This window comes from Medicago sativa, chromosome 6 (assembly GCF_051527215.1).
Source record: "Medicago sativa cultivar Bolivia chromosome 6, Bolivia_mono, whole genome shotgun sequence".
Lineage (NCBI taxonomy): Eukaryota > Viridiplantae > Streptophyta > Magnoliopsida > Fabales > Fabaceae > Medicago > Medicago sativa.
Window position 1 is genome coordinate 97,215,847 of NC_140754.1, and position 21,547 is coordinate 97,237,393.

General features: G+C 33.9%; 1 protein-coding gene and 2 pseudogenes across 1 annotated transcript; all 3 read left to right on the plus strand.

Annotated features, from left to right (window-relative positions):
- Positions 1-3,763: 3,763 nt before the first annotated feature.
- On the plus strand, positions 3,764-7,241 carry LOC146918678 (uncharacterized). The gene is made up of 7 exons (XM_085720302.1): positions 3,764-4,968; positions 5,071-5,136; positions 5,614-5,758; positions 5,857-6,075; positions 6,277-6,466; positions 6,572-6,767; positions 6,956-7,241. The coding sequence occupies exons 1-7, from the start codon at positions 3,812-3,814 to the stop codon at positions 7,068-7,070; spliced, it is 2,088 nt and encodes a 695-aa protein (XP_085576428.1). The 5' UTR covers positions 3,764-3,811; the 3' UTR covers positions 7,071-7,241.
- Positions 7,242-10,234: 2,993 nt separating this feature from the next.
- On the plus strand, positions 10,235-12,225 carry LOC146918679 (uncharacterized; annotated as a pseudogene).
- Positions 12,226-14,445: 2,220 nt separating this feature from the next.
- Positions 14,446-15,184, plus strand: LOC146918680 (secreted RxLR effector protein 161 pseudogene; annotated as a pseudogene).
- Positions 15,185-21,547: the final 6,363 nt, after the last annotated feature.

The following is a 21,547-nucleotide window of genomic DNA, read 5'->3' on the forward strand; positions in this document are numbered from 1 at the left end:
GTTCGGTCCTAACTTGACCTACTCTGGGGGAGAGATTGATCTCTCCAATCCACTATCAATGAGTTCTTACAAAGGGATACAAATGGGTTACAAGAAATTAGCTTCAACAAGCTCACAAAGAACAACCCTAATTTCTACCCATTTTCCCAATCTCACCAATGAACAAGACACTCAATGATTTTCACTCACCCAAGGTGTTTACAATGTTTTTCCCAACCCAAGAGAACTCTAATCAAAGACCCTCAACCCTAAAGTTACCTCCTTTGATTTCCCAAGTTTTCCTCTCTTCAAGCTCTCCTTCAAAATCTGCAAAGAACACTTAAATAGTACTCTGCAACCGTCAAAATCGTGTCACGCTTTCCCAAATCGTGACACGTTTGGTGCGTACGACCCAAGGTACGACCAACCTTATCCTGAAAACTTGCCCAGCAAGCCGAAAATCGTGTCACGTTTTCCCGAAATCGTGTCACGATTGGACACCCTGCAAAACATGCTCACGACACTACCAAAATCGTGACACGCTTGCCAAATCGTGTCACGATTGTGTTTTTTCACAAACTCAATTTGGAAGGCATAAACAACAAGAGCAATTTCATAAGTTTAATGAACAATTTCCAACTATTAATTATAAGGGTAAAAATGCCAAAATTGTGGAGCTCAATCTCTTAACTAGGTTCAAACACCGCTCTTTATTACTAGACCCAATGCCTTGATTGGGTTCAAACCCCGCTCTTTAAATATACGACCAGAGTTTGATTTTTGACTCATGGATTCGGAAACAATCAAGTTGGAAGTAGAGAATACATCTTGTGTGCCACACATGTTCCAGTATTGAGATCAGTCATTGTTAAGCGTCGATAAAAAACTTGTACCAATATCACGGAATTTTAAAAAGGAGAATGTTAAACAGTGTTCTTAGGGCATTGGTTAAGCAATCGAAACAAGTAACTTTTTATTAAAAGTAATGTAATTATTACTTAATCAAAAGTAAAAACTTATATTTTCACGATAAATTTTCTATTTATAAATTTCTTAATCATTCCTATGAGGGCACTAGTTAACAAGACACTTTAAAAAAAGATAAATTACACTTTTTGAGTGTGCAAGTTGAGAGAACGATATAGAAATAAATTGTTTATTCACAATATGCTTTTAGTTATTATATATTCAATTAATCCTTGAATGTTTAAAATTGTTTGACTTTAATTCAAACTATTTAAAACTCACTCATAATATCTGCTGTAATTGAATTTTTTTTATTAACTATGGTCATGATTAGCCATGCTCAGCACGTACCTTTCTTTGGTTATTTATCTTGGTTGCTGTTTTTCAAGGTTCATGATAGGCTTTTACATAGGAGAAATAATTTTTTCTTTTATTTCTAATTCCTGCATTTTTTTATTTTTTTATTGGACGAAATGACAAAATTATTATAAACTCACACACATAAGTGAATGTGTCGGAATTTAAACCTCAATCAAAATGTTCAATATAACAATTTTAACATTTTAATCAGTTGAACTATGACATTGATTCAGTTCCTTCATTCTAAGTCGACTTTTAAATATTTGATGTTTCAAGTATCTTCGATTTTATAAAATTTAGCGAGAATAATCTTGGTACTATAATGTTTGATTACATTATCATCATCTAATGCAGGCATACCTGAAGCTCTTGTAGCATAAGATAAATAATCAAACCGTAAAATTCCTCATCTGTTAGCCAAAGTGTTTCTAGACCCCAAACATTTGCAGTTGTTTGCCACAACATAAACAATTATTGGCGTAAGTAAAACATTATGGGTCTTGTTAACCAGTGCCCCTGGGGCACTGGTTAAGAAAGCCAAAAGAGAAAATTTTAAATAAAAAATATACCTTTTCAGCTTTTAATGCACTGATTACACATCTCTCAATGCAAATCCTACTATATTTGACCCTTAACCAGTGCCCCGGGGGCACTGGTTAACATTTTCCAAACATTATAGAAATTTTTTCCCGAGTTTAATTGAATAATTGGTATACTTGTGACTTGTGAGTAGCGTAAAGATTTTTTAGACTATATTTTTTACGAAGTAATCTAGTGGTAAAAATTAACATTTTAAGGTGAATAAGCAGAGAATTTGGGATTCGAACTTAGACACCATTACATATATAATTTAATGTTCCTGTCAACTGAACTAAGCTCGTGATGTCATTTTAAATGAAAAGAAATTCAGAAGCGAACTGATTTTATTGTAAGATCAGACCTAACCATAGCATTTAATGATATGCCCCTAAAAAAATATTTCATATTAAGCACACTAATCAATCATTAGTATTGCAAAACCCAAGTGTAAATTGATACTATCAGAAATAAAAAACAGTTGCACTTTTTGCAATACAAGGAGAGTGGAACACGCAAGAAACATGCAGAGCAAAACAGAAATAGAAAAAACAAGGACCACCAAGAGGATAAGGATAGCTGTGGAGAATAACTTAAGATGTTTCATTTGGAGGAATGAATAATAAGAAGTATATATATGATGGAATGCATTCTAGTATAATCCGTTTTATTCCATTCAATTTTTACGAATTCAAAAAATGGAATTCTTATCTATTCCATTCCATCAAATTCAAAAACTTGTAATATGATATTCCACCTCCCCACCAGCTTACAAACTTTTAGATAAGCAATGCTAAATGGTGCGAAGGTTTTTATCGCACATAACACACGAAGGTTAGTTTAACGCACAACATCATCACATAAGGCTGCTTTTTATTAAAATAAAGTAAAAAATGGTCAAAATATAATATTCATAAAGACTCATTTCTGGTAACCATCTCTATGCAAGACAAATTTTTTTTAGAGTAGCTACCACTACCAGTTTGCCACCCACATGTAGTCTTTTTTTCAACCTGTTTGTTTGTCGGTCACCGTCGCCGCTGTCGATCACCGTCATTGATGCCACTGGTCTGCGTTAGGGGTAGGTCTTTGCAACAATCATTCATCTGTAAATTGCGGCAATCCATCACCCTTGTTACAACCAACGCAGCGCAGTGTTTCCAATGATTTCACGTTGCACTGGGTGCGACTCCAAAATGGTGTTTCCAATAGTGAAGAGGTGAAATTTTCTCTGTGAATAATTATCTGGTAGCAAAAATAGCACAGTTTAGCACCCATGTTTTCACGTTGACATTTTCAAGGATTAAGTTTGTCATTTTGGCTGAAATAGTGATTGAGATAGAGGGGTATCAGACGGTCATTAATAGTACAACTCATTCGCGTGGATGGTGCGAAAAAGTAATTCGCACCCTTAATCATTTTCCTTATGGGTATATTAAGATTAGTATACGTACATTTTAAAATATTTTGATTTTTTCTTCTTTTATCATTTTAGAAAGAGAAACATCAAATGTACCAAAAAAAAAGAAAAAGAAAGAGAAACATCAACAAAGAAGAAAGAGTTGATACTTGAAACAACACAAAGCACAACATTCATGAATGAAGATTGATACCTATTCAGATTTTATCAGGATCATTAAAAGCATGCTGCTTTGTCAACAAATGGATAGTAGCATCAAGCTTCATTTTGGTTGTGAAAACATTATCAATTTTTATTGTTCAAAATATATATTTTCAAATTACTAAGAAAGATACGTAAGATTCAAGTAATAAACAAAATTAACCTTTACATATTTTTGAGCCGAAAAGCCCATCAATAAACCTCTTTGAATAAGATTTACACATTCAACAAAAACACGTACATTCTTCTTCTTTTCCTGTATCGTCTTCTTCCTCTTTCTCTATCGTTAGGGTTTTCCAAACCCTAGCCATGTCTTCTTCCAAAGTTGCAGACCCAACCCTAGGTTACCTCACTCGAAAAGATACTGAAGTAAAACTTCCACGTCCAACTAGGGTTAAGAACAAAACCCCCGCTCCGATTCAGATCACAGCGGAGCAAATTCTTCGTGAAGCTAGGGAGCATAAAGAAGCTGAGATACGTCCTCCAAAGCAGAAAATCACCGATTCAACCGAACTCAGCGAGTATCGTCTCCGGAAAAGAAAGGAATTCGAGGATTTAATTCGGCGAGTGAGGTGGAATGTTAGTGTTTGGATTAAGTATGCACAGTGGGAAGAGTCGCAGAAGGATTTTACACGTGCACGTTCGGTTTGGGAACGAGCATTGGAAGTTGATTATAAGAATCATACTTTGTGGTTGAAGTATGCTCAAGTTGAGATGAAGAATAAGTTTATTAATCATGCGCGGAATGTTTGGGATCGCGCTGTTACTCTTTTGCCGCGGGTTGATCAGTTGTGGTATAAGTATATTCATATGGAGGAGATGCTTAGCAATGTTGCGGGGGCGAGGCAGGTTTTCGAGAGATGGATCAAGTGGATGCCGGATCAGCAAGGATGGTTATCTTATATAAAATTTGAGCTTAGGTATAATGAGATTGAACGAGCGAGAGGGATTTTCGAGAGATTTGTTTTGTGTCATCCTAGGGTTGGTGCTTGGATTCGTTATGCCAAGTTTGAGATGAAGAATGGCGAGGTTCCTAAGGCGAGGAATGTTTATGAAAGAGCGGTGGAGAAGCTAGCGGATGATGAGGAAGCAGAGCTGCTTTTTGTGGCGTTTGCCGAGTTTGAGGAAAGGTGTAAGGAGGCAGAGCGTGCGAGGTGTATTTATAAATTTGCACTTGATCATATTCCGAAGGGGAGGGCTGAGGATTTGTATCGGAAGTTTGTGGCATTTGAGAAACAGTATGGTGATAGGGAAGGGATTGAGGATGCTATTGTTGGGAAGAGAAGGTTTCAGTATGAAGATGAAGTTAGGAAAAATCCATTGAATTATGATTTATGGTTTGATTATGTAAGATTGGAAGAGAGTGTCGGGAATAAGGAAAGAACTAGGGAGGTTTATGAGAGAGCTATAGCTAATGTTCCTCCAGCTGAGGAGAAGCGATACTGGCAGCGCTATATTTATTTGTGGTACGTTTGATTTGAATTCTGTTTTGTTATCGGTTTGTTTATTTATTATTTAGTGATTTTGCATTTTCTAGTGGTATTTATTATTTTCTGCGTGTATCTTAGGATTAATTATGCACTTTATGAAGAACTTGATGCTGGAGATATGGAGCGAACAAGAGATGTGTGCAAGTAAGCAGTCTTTTGTGAACTTCCAAGTATTTTGTTTAAGTCTCTGTTTTGTTGGATTTGTAGTACTTTCTGTCTATGCTTTTCCTGAATTTTATGCATATTTTTTACGGGGCATCTTTCCTGGATATCTGCTAGTCTAATAGTATATCGTTCACTGAAAATCATTGCAAGGTTTTTAGACTTGAATGTAAGATATATCTTTCTGCACAACTTCTTTGCTCTTGATTCTTCAGCCGCATTTGATTCAGAGGTTGACTTGCTGTTTTTTTTTTACCTTTTCTGGTTGAGTTCTATTGCCATCATGGTTATTTAAGACATATGTTTCTGTACTACTTTTTTACTCTAGACTCTACAATCACGGTTGACTCTGATTTGTCCAGTTCTATTGCCATCGTTTACTAAATTAACTCCAAAATTATTAAATTTATCGTTGCAGTATTATCCTACTGAGTATTGACACTACTTTCATTTCCTTAGGGAGTGTCTCAACCAGATACCTCACCAGAAGTTCTCATTTGCAAAGATATGGCTTCTAGCAGCCCAGTTTGAAATACGTCAGCTGAATCTCACCGGTGCTCGTCAAATATTAGGAAATGCTATTGGAAAGGCTCAAAAAGATAAGGTTATAACATACTAATATCTATCTAGATGAAATATTATATTGCTTACTTTCATTGCTGCATGGTTAACTTCACAGACACCTTTTATCTTTGTCAACAGATATTTAAGAAGTATATAGAGATAGAACTGCAGCTTGGTAATATAGATCGATGCCGAAAACTATATGAAAAATATTTGGAGTGGTCACCAGAAAATTGCTATGCATGGAGCAAGTATGCAGAACTAGAGAAATCTTTAGCTGAGACCGAACGAGCTAGATCAATATTTGAGTTTGCAATTGCCCAACCAGCACTGGACATGCCTGAGTTGTTGTGGAAGGTACACATAAAATTTATTTCTTTATTGTACAAAAGCCAAATCATAGCATTTATGTCCTATGGAAGCTTCTAATATAGTTGTGCCGTGCCCTAATGTGATTTCTCTTTCTCCTTTGTTGTCATCTTCTGATGCATACCACATCTATGAACCATCTATGCATGCTGGTCATAACCTAACTGTAAAATTGTGAATATATAACAGGCATACATTGATTTTGAAACTGTTGAGTGTGAATTTGAGAGAGCAAGAGTGCTTTATGAAAGGCTTCTTGATCGAACAAAGCACTTGAAGGTATGGATGAGCTATGCAGAGTTTGAAGCAACAGCTATAAATGAGAGTTTAGACTTATCGGAACAGGAACAAAAGGAGCAATGCCTTATTCGTGCGAGAAGTATGTGATCAAGCTTTAAGCTCATGATTGTATGTTTTGTTTGAACTGCAACATAATAATTTTATGTATGATTCTCATCATATTTTGTTTTGTGCCCGTTTATAGAGGTGTTTGAGAATGCTCTAAACCACTTCAGATCATCAGCTCCAGATTTAAAAGAAGAAAGGGCAATGCTATTGGAGAAATGGCTCAACTTGGAGGCTTCATCTGGGGAGCTAGGTGATGTCAGCTTAGTCCAGTCTAAGCTGCCCAAGAAGCTCAAGAAGAGAAGACAAGTTTCTACTGAAGATGGTTCTTCTAGGTATATGTTACTAACTCATTGTTTGTCTTTGAGTGGTTTACAAGGGTTAGTTTATATGGCCTTGTTTTCAATTTGGTCACTGCTATTTTCGTTGACTACGATATTCTGTGTTAAATTTGTTAATAAAACAATTTCTTTTTTCTTTTTGTCTTTTTTCCTACTTCATTCTTCTCAATTTGATTTTGCAGAATCGAAGAATTCATCGACTATCTATTCCCTGAGGAAACACAGACAACCAATCTCAAGTTCTTCGAAGCTGCTTACAAATGGAAGAAGCAAAGATTGTCTTCTGCTGATGAATAATAAGAGTATCTTGTAGCTTGGCATGATTCCATTCTTGTATAACCAGCAAATACTGTAGCTTAAGCTTAAGTCAATCAACTAAGTCAAATTCTGGGCTATTGAAGTTTGTAGCAGAGGAATGTAGTTTCTTATTCAAGAAAAAGTATGCAACAGAGACCAACATTTGAGAAAGATCTGCATTCCTAAAATTGTGAATTGATGAAAGTAGTTGTGTTTTTCGTCATTAAGGAAATGTGTAAGGTCGGTACCAAAGTCAATTATTGAGTGTACATATGTCAATAACTACTTACACGTTTAGATTCTTTGAATTCTTAACATTAACGTAGTTAATGCTTTAGTATATATACTATTTTCCTTCTAGAGATCTATATAACTTGATTCATAGTACAATATTTCTTTGGCTAAAGTGCAACTTTGGCCCCCTATCTTTCAAAAAGTTGCGATTTTGACCCCCTAAGTTTGAAAACTACAATTTTGGTCCCCTACTTTTTAGCCCCTTTGCATATTTGGTCATTTTGGTCAATTTTGACCAAGTCAACACATACGTGGCATGCCACGTGTGTAATTAATTAATTAAAAAAAATAAAAAATCGAAAAAATCAATTTTTAAATTAAATAAATGAAAAAATAATAAAAAATTTCTGGAAAAATGAAAAATAATAAAAAAATATCAAAAAATTTAAATTTTTTCCAGATTTTAAATTAAATAAATGAAAAAAAAATCCAGAAAATCAATTTTTAAATTAAATAAATGAAAAAAATAATAATAAAAAATAAAAAATTAATGAAAAAATTCGAAAAAAATAATGTCAAATTTTCCAGATTTTTTAAAAAATTCGAAAAAAATACGGAAATTTTTAAAAAAAATCTGAAAAATTTGACATTATTTTTTTTGAATTTTTTTCAGAAATTTTTTCGAAATTTTTTTTTCAAATTTTTTCCAGAATCTTTTACAGAATTTTCTTTTTTTTTTGAAGACACTTTTACAGAATTTTCTAATGTTGAAAATTTGACATTCTAAAGGCGCAAGGAAACGAAAAAAGTATACACAAAAACACCGACGAGGATACAACTTGGCCACAAATTTGGTACATATTTCTTCTTTAGGGAAATGAATGTTTCCATGACATTACTTTTTCGAATAAGTGATTCTTGGAATTGTCCATGAATTTTTGTGAATTTTTTTTTTGTTTTTTTAATCATTTTTATTAATATTTTTTATTTTTCAAGAATTTATTTCATTTTTTTGTAATATTTTTTCGTTTTTTAATTTTTTTTATTTTTTCATTATTTTTCATTTTTTCAAAATTTTTTAATATTTTTTTATTATTTTTCATTTTTCCAGATTTTTTTAATATTTTTTATTATTTCTTTCACTATATAAGCAGAACTTATGTATCCTAAGAGACACACTTTTTGATTCAATAAAATTATTCGAGATTTTCTCTCAATTTCTGGTGGATTCCGAAACCCTTATTTTGATAAGTTTGTCGCTTGCAACCCTATTTTCACAAGTTTGTCACTTGCAAACTTGTTCTTTTCTATCTAGGTTTAGCGTTTGCTAACCATACGCTTCCGTACTGCGTCACCACTTTAAAATTAAAGAGGGTGTTTGTTTTAGAGAGACCCAGACGGTGTTTCTCTATGTTCTTTTACATGTACCATGTTCGATGTTATGAAAATTCATTCGGTATAGTTTGATCAATTTCTGCAGTTGAATAATTGTTGTATTTCAAATATGAGAATGACTGGTTTTGTTCTTGTTATAAGTTTATCTATGTATCACCTGTTGAGACAAAATCCTTATTTGATGTTTTAAAGATTACAAACATATTATATTTATTTAATCTTGTTATCTACTAATTCATTTTGTGAGAATTTGTTTCATGAGAACAATCTGAGAACGTTCTGGCAAATACGATGAAAATGAAACAGTACATCAAAAGTGAACAAGTCTGCACAGCAAGAAAGCATGGCAAAATAGCATTTAATAAATGTCTCTTGGGCCTTAGGAAAAGGGTTCGACCCATTTGGATCCAAGAAGCCCATTAAAGAATAAATGCACATGGCTTAAAGCATGACATCACTAAAACAAAGGACAATGACATCATCTGCATTGGGCAACAAGTTATACAGCTCATAACAGCTGGTTATCTCATGCGCAAGCAAGCAACAGTGCTGTAAAAGCCAGGTTGTTCATACAGAACATTCTGAGAACGTTCTGGCTATTTTAAAGAAGAAAAGAGAAATCAATTGAGTCTTTGGACAGCTATCAAAAACGTGTCCAACAGCTCTATTTTCTCCCTTGATCACCAAGACACTCCTCACCTATAAATACAAGGGCCTTTGAAGGTTATAAGCAAGAGTTTTGCAAGCTAATATCTCTCTAAGTGAAAATCATCACTACAAACAAAGCTCTTCGCAAACAAAGCAAATTCCAAGCTCTCTCACTATATCTCTTGGATCTTCTCTTTCGAATTTGCTATTGTAAAACTCAAACTACGAGTTGAGTATTTTATTTGATCCACACAAATCTCATTATACAAAGTGTGTTGTATTCTTCTCAAGTCTATTGGGCTTAATAGTTTGAGGTAGAAAATTCCAACCTTTCTTTTGCTAGTGCGCAAAGAATTGTAGAAGCCTGCTGAGGTTGATAATACAGGTGTAACGGACTGATCTGGTGTGATCAAGATCTTATAGTGCTAGTCAGAAGTTTCTGTTAGCAAGAAAACTATAGTGGATAATCTCACACGAGGTGTGGGGACTGGAAGTAGCCGGGTTTGGTGAACCAGGATAACTCTCCTGTGTTATTCTTCTTTCTCTCTCTCTTTATTTAAAGTTACACAACACACACACACTTTATCACACTTACATTAATCTCCAGAACATTCTGGTCCAAGATAAAACATTTACTTAAATATTTAACTAAGGTTTAAAATCAGCATATAATATTGTTTTATCATTCTGTCATCATTCTCCAGAACATTCTAGTCTTTGTTAAAATAAACTTATATTTTAACTTAACATCATTTTTCTCATTCTGCTTATAATCATTCTTTAGAACATTCTGTTTTGATTAAATTGTTATATACTCTAAACTTGTTGAACTAACGTACACCAAGAACATTCTTGAGTATATAAATCCAAACTTAACTTTCAGGAATAATTTTTAAAAGGGTCACAATTCAAACCCCCCCTTTCTTGTGACGTTTATTGCTACTTCAATTGGCATCAGAGCCCGGGCTCTACAAAAACACCTAACAAGTGTTGGAGGAAAAGATTCAGGAAGAAGGCAATGTCAAAAGAAAAGTATATACCAGAAGGTCTATCATGCACAAGACCACCATTCTTCAATGGAAAGAACTATTATTTCTGGAAAGGAAAAATGGAACTATTCCTCAGATCCCAAGATGTGGATATGTGGAAAATAATCACAAATGGGAATCATGTACCCGTGACAACTGATGCAACAACAAAGGTGGAAACAATTACACCAGAAGCATCATGGTCAAAAGAAGATAAAGAAAAAATACTCCTAAACTCTAAAGCTCGACTCTTTCTATCATGCGCACTAAGCATGGAAGAAAGTGAAAGAGTTGATGAATGTGATACTGCAAAACAGGTTTGGGACACTCTAAAAATCCATCATGAAGGAACTAGTCACGTAAAAGAAACAAGAATAGACATTGGTGTAAGAAAATTTGAAATCTTTGAAATGAACGAAGATGAGAACATTGATGAAATGTACTCCAGATTCACATCCATTGTGAATGAATTAAGATCACTTGGAAAAACTTATACCACTCATGATCGGATAAGAAAAATATTAAGATGTCTTCCAAGCACATGGAGACCCATGGTAACTGCAATCACACAAGCTAAAGACTTAAACTCTTTAGCCCTTGAAGATCTCATTGGATCATTAAAGGCTCATGAGACGTTACTTCAAGATGATAAACCATCAAGGAAAGGAAAGATGGTTGCTCTCAAAGCATCTCAAAGCGAACAAGAAGATGCCATTACACAAAGCGAAGGAATCAAAGAATCCAATGAAGAAGAAAACATCCAAGGAGAAGCAGAAGACGAACTAGCTCTCATCACAAAGAAGATTCAAAGAATGATCAGAAGAAGAGATCAGATAAAGAAATACTTTCCTAACAAGAAAGACAACTCAAAAGGAGAAATTGACAAAAGTCAAGTAACCTGCTTCGGATGCAACAAACTAGGGCATTACAAAAATGAATGTCCATTAAACAAGAAGACTCAGAAGAAATCTCCCTACTCAAAATCGATGTTTACATGGGATGATCTTGAAGAACCAAAAGATGAAGACACTGAAGCCAACATGGTTCTAATGGCGAATTCAGAAAACGAAGAGGTAATTCTTTTTGACCAACCTCAAGTATACAAAGAGTTAGAAAATAAATTTGATAGTCTTCTATTTGATTCAAATTTTTTAACAAACAAATGTCACTCTTTACAAAAAGAAATTTCTGATTTAAAGGAAGAAAAAGAAAAGCTTCAAACTTTGAATAATGATCAAAAGAAAACTATTCAAAGTTTACAAGATTCTTATTTTCAAGCAACTGAAAAAATAAAAGCCTTTGGAAAAACCAAACTTCCTGAAAACTCTAGGAATGAAAATATTGTTCTTAAAAGAGAAGTCAAAGAACTTAGAAATGATCTTTCACAGTTTATAAAATCAACAGAAACATTTCAAAAAATTGTAGGTTCACAAATGGCAGAATTTGACAAAACTGGTTTAGGTTTTAATCAAATTTATGAAAAGTGTCTTATACCACAAAAATTAAAATGTTCATTCTGTAAGAAACAAGGACATCATGAATCTATTTGTTTTCATAAAAAGAGAAAACAAGAAATAAAAATAGATCAGACTATCTCAGAACATTCTCAAGAACATTCTTCTTCAGTAAAAAGAAAAGAATGCTCATATTGCAAAAGATTAGGTCATCTAGAAGTAAACTGTTTTCTCAAGATTAAACACCTTGAGATTTGTGAAGCTAACCAAAAAGGACCCACATCTTCATGGGTACCTAAGGAACCACTAACTCAAAATGCAGGGATCCTCACAAGATGCAAGAACAAAGCCATGGTACTTGGACAGTGGCTGTTCTAGACACATGACTGGGGATAAACAATGCTTCATCTCCTTCGTAAAAAAGGAAGGAGGTCTAGTAACCTTTGGAAATAATGACAAAGGACAAATTAAAGGTAAAGGTATTATTGGTAAGAAAGACTCTGCAAAAATTGAGGATGTTCAATATGTTGAAGGTTTAAAACACAATCTATTAAGCATAAGTCAATTATGTGATAGTGGATTTGAAGTTGTTTTTAAACCTAACATATGTATAGTAAAACATACATCCTCAGGTAAGATTTTCTTTACTGCATCTAGAAAGAAAAACCTATATGCTTTATACTTAGATGATATTCCAGCTGAAACCTGTTTTATGACTCTTGAAAAAGATAAATGGATTTGGCACAAAAGAGCTGGACATATAAGTATGAAAACTATTTCAAAAATATCTAAACTGGATCTTGTAAGAGGACTTCCAAAAATTGATTTTGAAAAAGATAGGATATGCGAAGCTTGTACAAGAGGTAAACAAGTTAAAAGCAGTTTTAAAACAAATGATTTTATTTCAACCAAAAGACCTCTTGAACTACTTCACATAGATCTATTTGGTCCTGTTAGAACCGCCAGTTTAAGTGGAAAACAATATGGTTTTGTTATTGTTGATGATTTTTCCAGATATACTTGGGTTCTATTTTTAAAACATAAAGATGAAGCATTTGAAGCATTCAAAACTTTTTGTACATTAGTTCAAAATGAAAAGGAATCCAAAATCATTTCAGTAAGAAGTGATCATGGAGGAGAATTTGAAAATGCATTCTTTAAAGACTTCTTTGATGAAAAAAGAATTTTTCATAACTTCTCATGTGCAAGAACTCCACAACAAAATGGAGTTGTTGAAAGAAAAAATAGAACTCTTCAGGAAATGGCAAGAACAATGCTAAATGAGTCCAACGTAGAAAAATACTTTTGGGCTGAAGCTATAAATACTTCTTGCTATATCATAAACAGGGTTTCAATTAGAAAAATTCTAAACAAAACCCCATATGAACTCTGGAAAAATATAAAACCTAACATTTCATATTTCCACATTTTTGGATGTTATTGTTATATTTTAAATGATAAAGAAAATCTAGGAAAGTTTGATTCAAAATCAGATAAAGGAATATTTTTGGGATATGCAACAAATTCCAAAGGATATAGAATTTATAATTTGAAAAATCAAACCATGGAAATTAGCATGCATGTTATTTTTGATGAGTTCGATGATTTAATAATCAACAAAGAAGATGAAGAAGAAATCTCTCAAAAGGAAGATGATAACATTCAAGAACATTCTCCACAAGTTCTTCCAAGAAGCTGGAGAACCATTGGTGATCACCCTCCTGAACAAATCATTGGAGATACATCTGATGGAATAAGAACAAGACGATCATTCATAAATAATGATGTCAACATGGCAATGATCTCTCACATTGAACCAAAGAACATACAAGAAGCAATATGTGAAGAATCATGGGTAAAAGCCATGGAAGAAGAACTCTCTCAATTTGAGAAAAATGAAGTATGGAACCTTGTTCCTAAACCTCAAAATCAATCCATCATTGGAACAAGATGGGTATTTAGAAATAAACTAAATGAAGAAGGAAAAGTTATCAGAAATAAAGCTAGATTGGTAGCACAAGGGTATAATCAACAAGAAGGTATTGATTACGATGAAACTTTTGCTCCGGTAGCCAGGTTAGAAGCAATTAGAATTCTTCTTGCATATGCATCTCATAAAAATATTAAGTTATTTCAAATGGATGTCAAAAGTGCCTTTTTAAATGGATTTTTAAATGAGGAAGTTTATGTTCATCAACCTCCTGGTTTTGAGAACGCAAATAAACCTAATCATGTGTTTAAACTCACAAAAGCACTATATGGTCTCAAACAAGCTCCTCGAGCTTGGTATGAAAGGTTAAGTACATTCTTAATCAAAAATAATTTTTCTAGAGGAAAAATAGATACAACTCTTTTTAGAAAAAATGACAACACAAATTTTTTAATTGTTCAAATTTATGTTGATGACATTATATTTGGTTCAACAAATGAAAAAATGTGCGATGATTTTTCCAATCTCATGCAAAGTGAATTTGAAATGAGTATGATGGGAGAATTAAGATTCTTTCTTGGCTTACAAATTAAGCAAGAATCAAATGGCATTTTTATTTGTCAAGAAAAATATATAAAAGATCTTCTCAAAAAATATAAAATGAATGAAGCCAAAATAATGGCAACTCCCATGCATCCAACATCTAACCTAGATAAAGATGAAAATGGAAAAACTATTTCTGAAAAAGAATACAGAGGAATGATTGGATCTCTGTTGTACTTAACTGCCAGTAGACCAGATATTGTTTTTGCTGTTGGTTTATGTGCACGTTTTCAAACTTCTCCAAGAGAATCCCATTTAACTGCTGTAAAAAGAATTTTTAGATACCTAGTAGGTACTACTGATCTTGGCCTTTGGTACAGCAAAGGTTCTTGTTTTGATCTTATAGCATACTGTGATGCTGACTATGCTGGAGACAAAATAGAAAGAAAAAGCACAAGTGGAGCATGTCAGTTTCTTGGGAATGCACTTATAAGTTGGTCATGCAGAAAGCAAAACACTATTGCTCTGTCAACTACAGAAGCAGAATATGTGTCAGCAGCCAACTGTTGTTCTCAAGTTCTTTGGATTAAAAATCAACTTGAGGATTTCTCTATAAGGTACACAAATATTCCAGTATTTTGTGACAATACAAGTGCAATAAATTTATCAAAGAATCCCATTCAACATTCAAGATCAAAACATATTGAAATTAAACATCATTTCATTAGAGATCATGTTAATAAAAAGGAACTTGAATTAATTTTTGTTGATACAAAAAATCAATTAGCTGATATCTTTACTAAACCTTTAGTTGAGGATCACTTTAATTTTATTAAAGAAAAATTACACATTATTCAAAATCCTTGCAAAAGGTCCAAATAGGAAGAGTCTTCTCTTCATCAGAATGTTCTAAAAACATTCTTGAAAGAAACACCCTCCAAGACAGACTTGTGGGACATGTCTCAACCATGTCCTTTCAAAATAGTTTCTTCTATTTAAACCTAGTCTCTAGGTAGAAAAGAAATTACCAATATCAAGAAAAATTACAACTCATTAATGCTCTTGTTCCCTCTCTCATCATTAAACCACTAAAAGTCACTTCTCACCTTTTTCCCTCTCCCAAAACCGGTTTCTACTTTCTCTCTCTAAAACTTCCCACTCTCTTCTTTCTCTGAACCGTCTCATCTTCTTCTCTCAAACCACCACCGTACACCACTTCCTTCACCTCACATGGCTCGAACCAAAGGTGCCGGAAGCACTAACCCTGACAACTCATCTCCGCTTTCACCATCTCCAACTCGTTCTCCTTCTCCACCGTCTCCTCCGACGAAACCACCGTCATCCCCCACATCACCACGTATTGATTTAACTCCACCACCAACCAAAGAAACTACTCCATTCGAAACTCCACCACAATCTCCGCTCAAAAACACTGTTGAACAAACCATGCAAGATGGTTATCTCACCACCGAAACCACACCAGAAAAAACTCCATCGAAGAATGATGAAGAACTTCCCTTCATCCCTGACCCAGAATCTTTCCATCCACTTGCGATGGTTGTGTATGTTGAACCACAACCAACATTTGTCAACCTCAATCTCAACCCACCAACAGAAGCGGTTGAAGAACAACAAACCGCTCCTCAGGAACCTCCAAACCTGAACAAAATGGCTCCTCATCTCAGGAACGCCACTAAAAGGAAGATGCCTCCAAAGAAGGCTAAATCTGCTCCTAATCCAAGACCTAGAAAATCTCTAAGGCTTCGCTCTGCAGTTGGAACAAGGAAAACCAACAGTGTGGACACAACTGTCCATGAAATCTCTGATTCAGATGAAGAAACTGAACCACCTACCCCTTTGGTTGAGAAAACTCCTTCTCCTCTTAAGCCTAAGCCTAAGAGTAGCAAAAAGGTCTCAAAACCTTCTGTTAAGGCTTCTATACCAAAACCAAAGCCTAAACCAACTGTGAAGGACAAAGGAAAACAGAAGCAAACTGTTGAACCAGATCGTTCTCCAGAAGGCTCTTCAGAAAGCTCTTCAGATGAAGATGACAAACTGTCTTCAGATTATTCTCCAGAATGTTCTCCAAAGCGTAAAACTACCTCAAAACCAAAGAACATTAAAATCTCTCAAGGAAAGAAGGTACCCCTGTTTGATCCAACATTGAAAAAGGATTTCAAGAAGAAATGGGAAAACAGGTCTATTGGAATTGGAAGGTATTATGACTTTGTCAAACTTGAAAAAGACAAAGTTGATCTTAAGGAATATGTGGATGAGCAAGGCTGGACCAAATTTCTTCAACTTCGTGAGAGACACTACCCAAAGCTTATTCAAGCTTTCTACTTCATGGCAGAAGCATACCCTGAGGAAAGCCTGATAGTGTCTAGGATCAAGGATGTTGAGATTCGTCTCACTCCACAGGTAATCTCTGACATTCTTGGTATCTCTAATACTGGTCGTACTGTTTTTGGTGATGATTGGTTTGAAAAACTCGAAGTAGATTCTGAGAATGTTCTCAAACTCCTTTTCAAACCAAATGTCACTGAGTTTGTTTCTTCGAACCTTCTGCCTAAACCAAAAATGTTCCATGGTATAAGTCAACACTGTGTCTTACCTAGAAATGGCAATTTTCAAAATGTAAGTCCAAATGATCTTTTAGTCATGTATCATCTCTACATGAAAGAAAAATTGAGTCTACCTCATATCATAATTCATAACATGATCAATGTCATTCAATCTCGAAACAAAAAGTCATGTCTGCCATATGGAATGGCTCTCACTAAAATCTTCATCAAAAATCATGTTCCTTTTGAGGGTGAACAATCTCTATTTGAGTATTCTCAATTCACCCCAAAAAATCTGAGTCACATGAAGCAGGAACCTGATGTTGAGCCTCAAACTGACCTCAAAAGAAAGAGGGAAGATGAGTCTGCTCTGCAAAATCCTGTTCCAGAAAATGCCTCTGATGAACACTGCATCCCTCCAGAACGTTCTCCAGAACGTTCTCCTGTGATGGAGGAGGATCAGGAATTGCTTGCTAATTTTGGCAACAATGCATCTTTCTCGAAAGTCAAAGCTTCTGAGATCCTTCAAAGCCTCACAGAAAAACCCGCGGTCACAAAATCATCAAACTTGTTTATCTCTCCACAAAAGCATGAATATTCTGCTTTATTCCAACCTGACTCGGTGGACAAACTCTTTGCTCCACAAGGTTTTGATACATCTGTCCAGATGGATTCTTTCAAATCTCTTCAAACCAATCTCACTTTTCCTTCAAGGTTTACTGAGTCTCCTTCTATGGCACAAAGGATTGTTGAGAACAATGAAAGGCCAACTAAAAGGTCTAAAGTTGAGAAAGATTGCAGCAAGACACGTAATGATCTGACTAGGGTTATTGAAGGGAATAATGCTATTTTGCATTATCTGTCTTGGCTGACTTATGAAGCTACTCTGTCAAGGAAATGGAAGAACACCATGAGTGACAAGAAAGAGGTACCTAAACCTGAACAGAATCCCTTTCCTGTTCCCATGTATCCCATGTTTATGCCTACCATCTCTTCATCATCTGATGCTTCCTCACCAACCATTCCACCTGCTGCTACTGCTCCTGTTGCTGCTGCCCCTTTTCATGATGACAAAGGGGGAGATGATTTAGGGGAGTTAGGGGAATACCAATTAGGAGGACCAGGAAAACAGCTAGGATCTAGGGAAGAATAGATTGCTGCTTATGCTGTTTTATTATGTTATTTTGATGTTTTAAAAACTCTGTTTTTATTTCTCTATTTATGCTTTTAAATATGTCTGAACAAGGATCAAAACTGCTGCTAGTATATGCGCAGGTGAACATTGCATTTTGGTGAATCTCTGATGTTTTGATATGAATCCTTGTATTGATCTTTATGATCTTTTTATCTAAATGAATATGTTGGTTATGTTATATATTCTCATGTTTGCATATAAATCTTGAATGCATGAATTGAGGGGGAGTTCTTTGATAAAATTATCAAACTCAATTGCCATAAACAAATTCTGGAAATACTCTCAAAATGGCACAAAATTTTAGTTGCTAAAGTTGAGGGGGAGTTTTTAACAAATCTTTCAAAAACTCAAATCAAAATCAAAATAAATTATAAATGTTTGTCATCATCAAAAAGGGGGAGATTGTTGAGACAAAATCCTTATTTGATGTTTTAAAGATTACAAACATATTATATTTATTTAATCTTGTTATCTACTAATTCATTTTGTGAGAATTTGTTTCATGAGAACAATCTGAGAACGTTCTGGCAAATACGATGAAAATGAAACAGTACATCAAAAGTGAACAAGTCTGCACAGCAAGAAAGCATGGCAAAATAGCATTTAATAAATGTCTCTTGGGCCTTAGGAAAAGGGTTCGACCCATTTGGATCCAAGAAGCCCATTAAAGAATAAATGCACATGGCTTAAAGCATGACATCACTAAAACAAAGGACAATGACATCATCTGCATTGGGCAACAAGTTATACAGCTCATAACAGCTGGTTATCTCATGCGCAAGCAAGCAACAGTGCTGTAAAAGCCAGGCTGTTCATACAGAACATTCTGAGAACGTTCTGGCTATTTTAAAGAAGAAAAGAGAAATCAATTGAGTCTTTGGACAGCTATCAAAAACGTGTCCAACAGCTCTATTTTCTCCCTTGATCACCAAGACACTCCTCACCTATAAATACAAGGGCCTTTGAAGGTTATAAGCAAGAGTTTTGCAAGCTAATATCTCTCTAAGTGAAAATCATCACTACAAACAAAGCTCTTCGCAAACAAAGCAAATTCCAAGCTCTCTCACTATATCTCTTGGATCTTCTCTTTCGAATTTGCTATTGTAAAACTCAAACTACGAGTTGAGTATTTTATTTGATCCACACAAATCTCATTATACAAAGTGTGTTGTATTCTTCTCAAGTCTATTGGGCTTAATAGTTTGAGGTAGAAAATTCCAACCTTTCTTTTGCTAGTGCGCAAAGAATTGTAGAAGCCTGCTGAGGTTGATAATACAGGTGTAACGGACTGATCTGGTGTGATCAAGATCTTATAGTGCTAGTCAGAAGTTTCTGTTAGCAAGAAAACTATAGTGGATAATCTCACACGAGGTGTGGGGACTGGAAGTAGCCGGGTTTGGTGAACCAGGATAACTCTCCTGTGTTATTCTTCTTTCTCTCTCTCTTTATTTAAAGTTACACAACACACACACTTTATCACACTTACATTAATCTCCAGAACATTCTGGTCCAAGATAAAACATTTACTTAAATATTTAACTAAGGTTTAAAATCAGCATATAATATTGTTTTATCATTCTGTCATCATTCTCCAGAACATTCTAGTCTTTGTTAAAATAAACTTATATTTTAACTTAACATCATTTTTCTCATTCTGCTTATAATCATTCTTTAGAACATTCTGTTTTGATTAAATTGTTATATACTCTAAACTTGTTGAACTAACGTACACCAAGAACATTCTTGAGTATATAAATCCAAACTTAACTTTCAGGAATAATTTTTAAAAGGGTCACAATTCAAACCCCCCCTTTCTTGTGACGTTTATTGCTACTTCATCACCAACATTTTAGACTGCAGTTGTATTTCAAATTGAACGTGTCAATAGAGGTGTTGTGTCAAGTGTTTTGTTAGAGGCAGTTTCATAACTAGCGTTCGTGGCACTATTTAATAGATTACGACAATAGAAATAGAAATAACCATCGGTAATGACTTAGGCTCTGTTTGCGAGTTTGGAGGGGAAGGGAGGGGAAGACTTAGGAAAAAATGAATGAGCAAGTGGAAGAAATAGAGGAAAATGGGAGGAGAGGGCTTTTGGGGGTTAACTTTTCTTCATAATACTAAATCTTCCTCATTTGGGGGAACTAAAAAATTGTATCGGAGGAGGGTTTTGATGAATTCTTCAAATTTAATCTATGTTGTTATGTTATTTTTTAAACTAAAAATATAATAATCATATGCATTAATTTATCATTCTCTAAAAAACTACTATTTTAAAAATTTTGAAAAATTTCTTCATTTTCCCTCATATTTTCCACCCCTCAAAGCCTTCCCTTCCCCTCCCCTTCAAACTCGCAAACAAAGCCTTAAATGTCAATGGTTTGAGTACAACAAATTTAATCAATGATAGAACACGTTTAATTCGTGATTAAATGATGTATGTAATCTATAATAAAAACAATATATATTATTAATTAAATAAATCTAATACGTAAAGTTTTACTTATAATAGTGATCTAATTCATGTTGAGTTTTTCAGTAGTTCATGTCAACTTCTTCTAGTTATTATTTAAATAAATTAATACACCAAATATATGATTTGAAAGTTTTAAACATATTTATTTAAGTCAATGTCAATTGAAATTGACTTAAATGAATGTGTTTAAAACTTAATTGTTATATTCCACACAAATTTGGCTGTGTAAATTTCAACCAACTAATAGAAAAAGCTTATGAAAAATATCAGTAAAGAGCATCAACTCTAAAAATATGTGTTTATATTCTCACTCTAATATAGTACGTGTTTTTTCACGGAATCTCTAAAAATGTGTGTCTGCTCTAGAAACTAATTTTATAATCTTATCAGTCCAAATTTATTTGAAGAAAAAAAAACAAGATTTTCACCATAGCTTTAGCTTCTATGAGAAGGATAGACACGACAACCGTAATAATTTTTTTTTTTTTTTTGACAAAACGACAACCGTAATAATTTTTTGATGATAATAATAATACTATATAATTTAATTAATATGTACGATGTAAGGTTATTTACACATAATTTGTTGCCACGTTATTTGATGTGTTTGAAAACACGTCAATTGTGATATTCTCTAATTGATATGAGTGTAAAATAGCTTTAAACTTATTTATTAGCCAAAGCTTTATTTTATTTTTTCTTTCAAAAAAACCCCTTTATTTTATTTTTGCTTTATTTCAACCCCAAAACTACTGTTTTTTATGATTTTTTTTATTACAAATTTTTATGATTTTTTTTATTTGCCATCTATTTTATCCTTTTTCTTTTCAATATTTCTGAATCCAATCGTATGTATCTGATTAAAATAAGAAATTTATTTGGATTTGTTATCTCATATGAAGAGTTCATAGCAGGACATTTACATTTGAACTTTGAAAAATTCTTAGTAGGGTATTCTTAGCTTCTTGAAAAAGATTTGGTTTCTTAGAGTCTGATTTGAAGTCACGCAA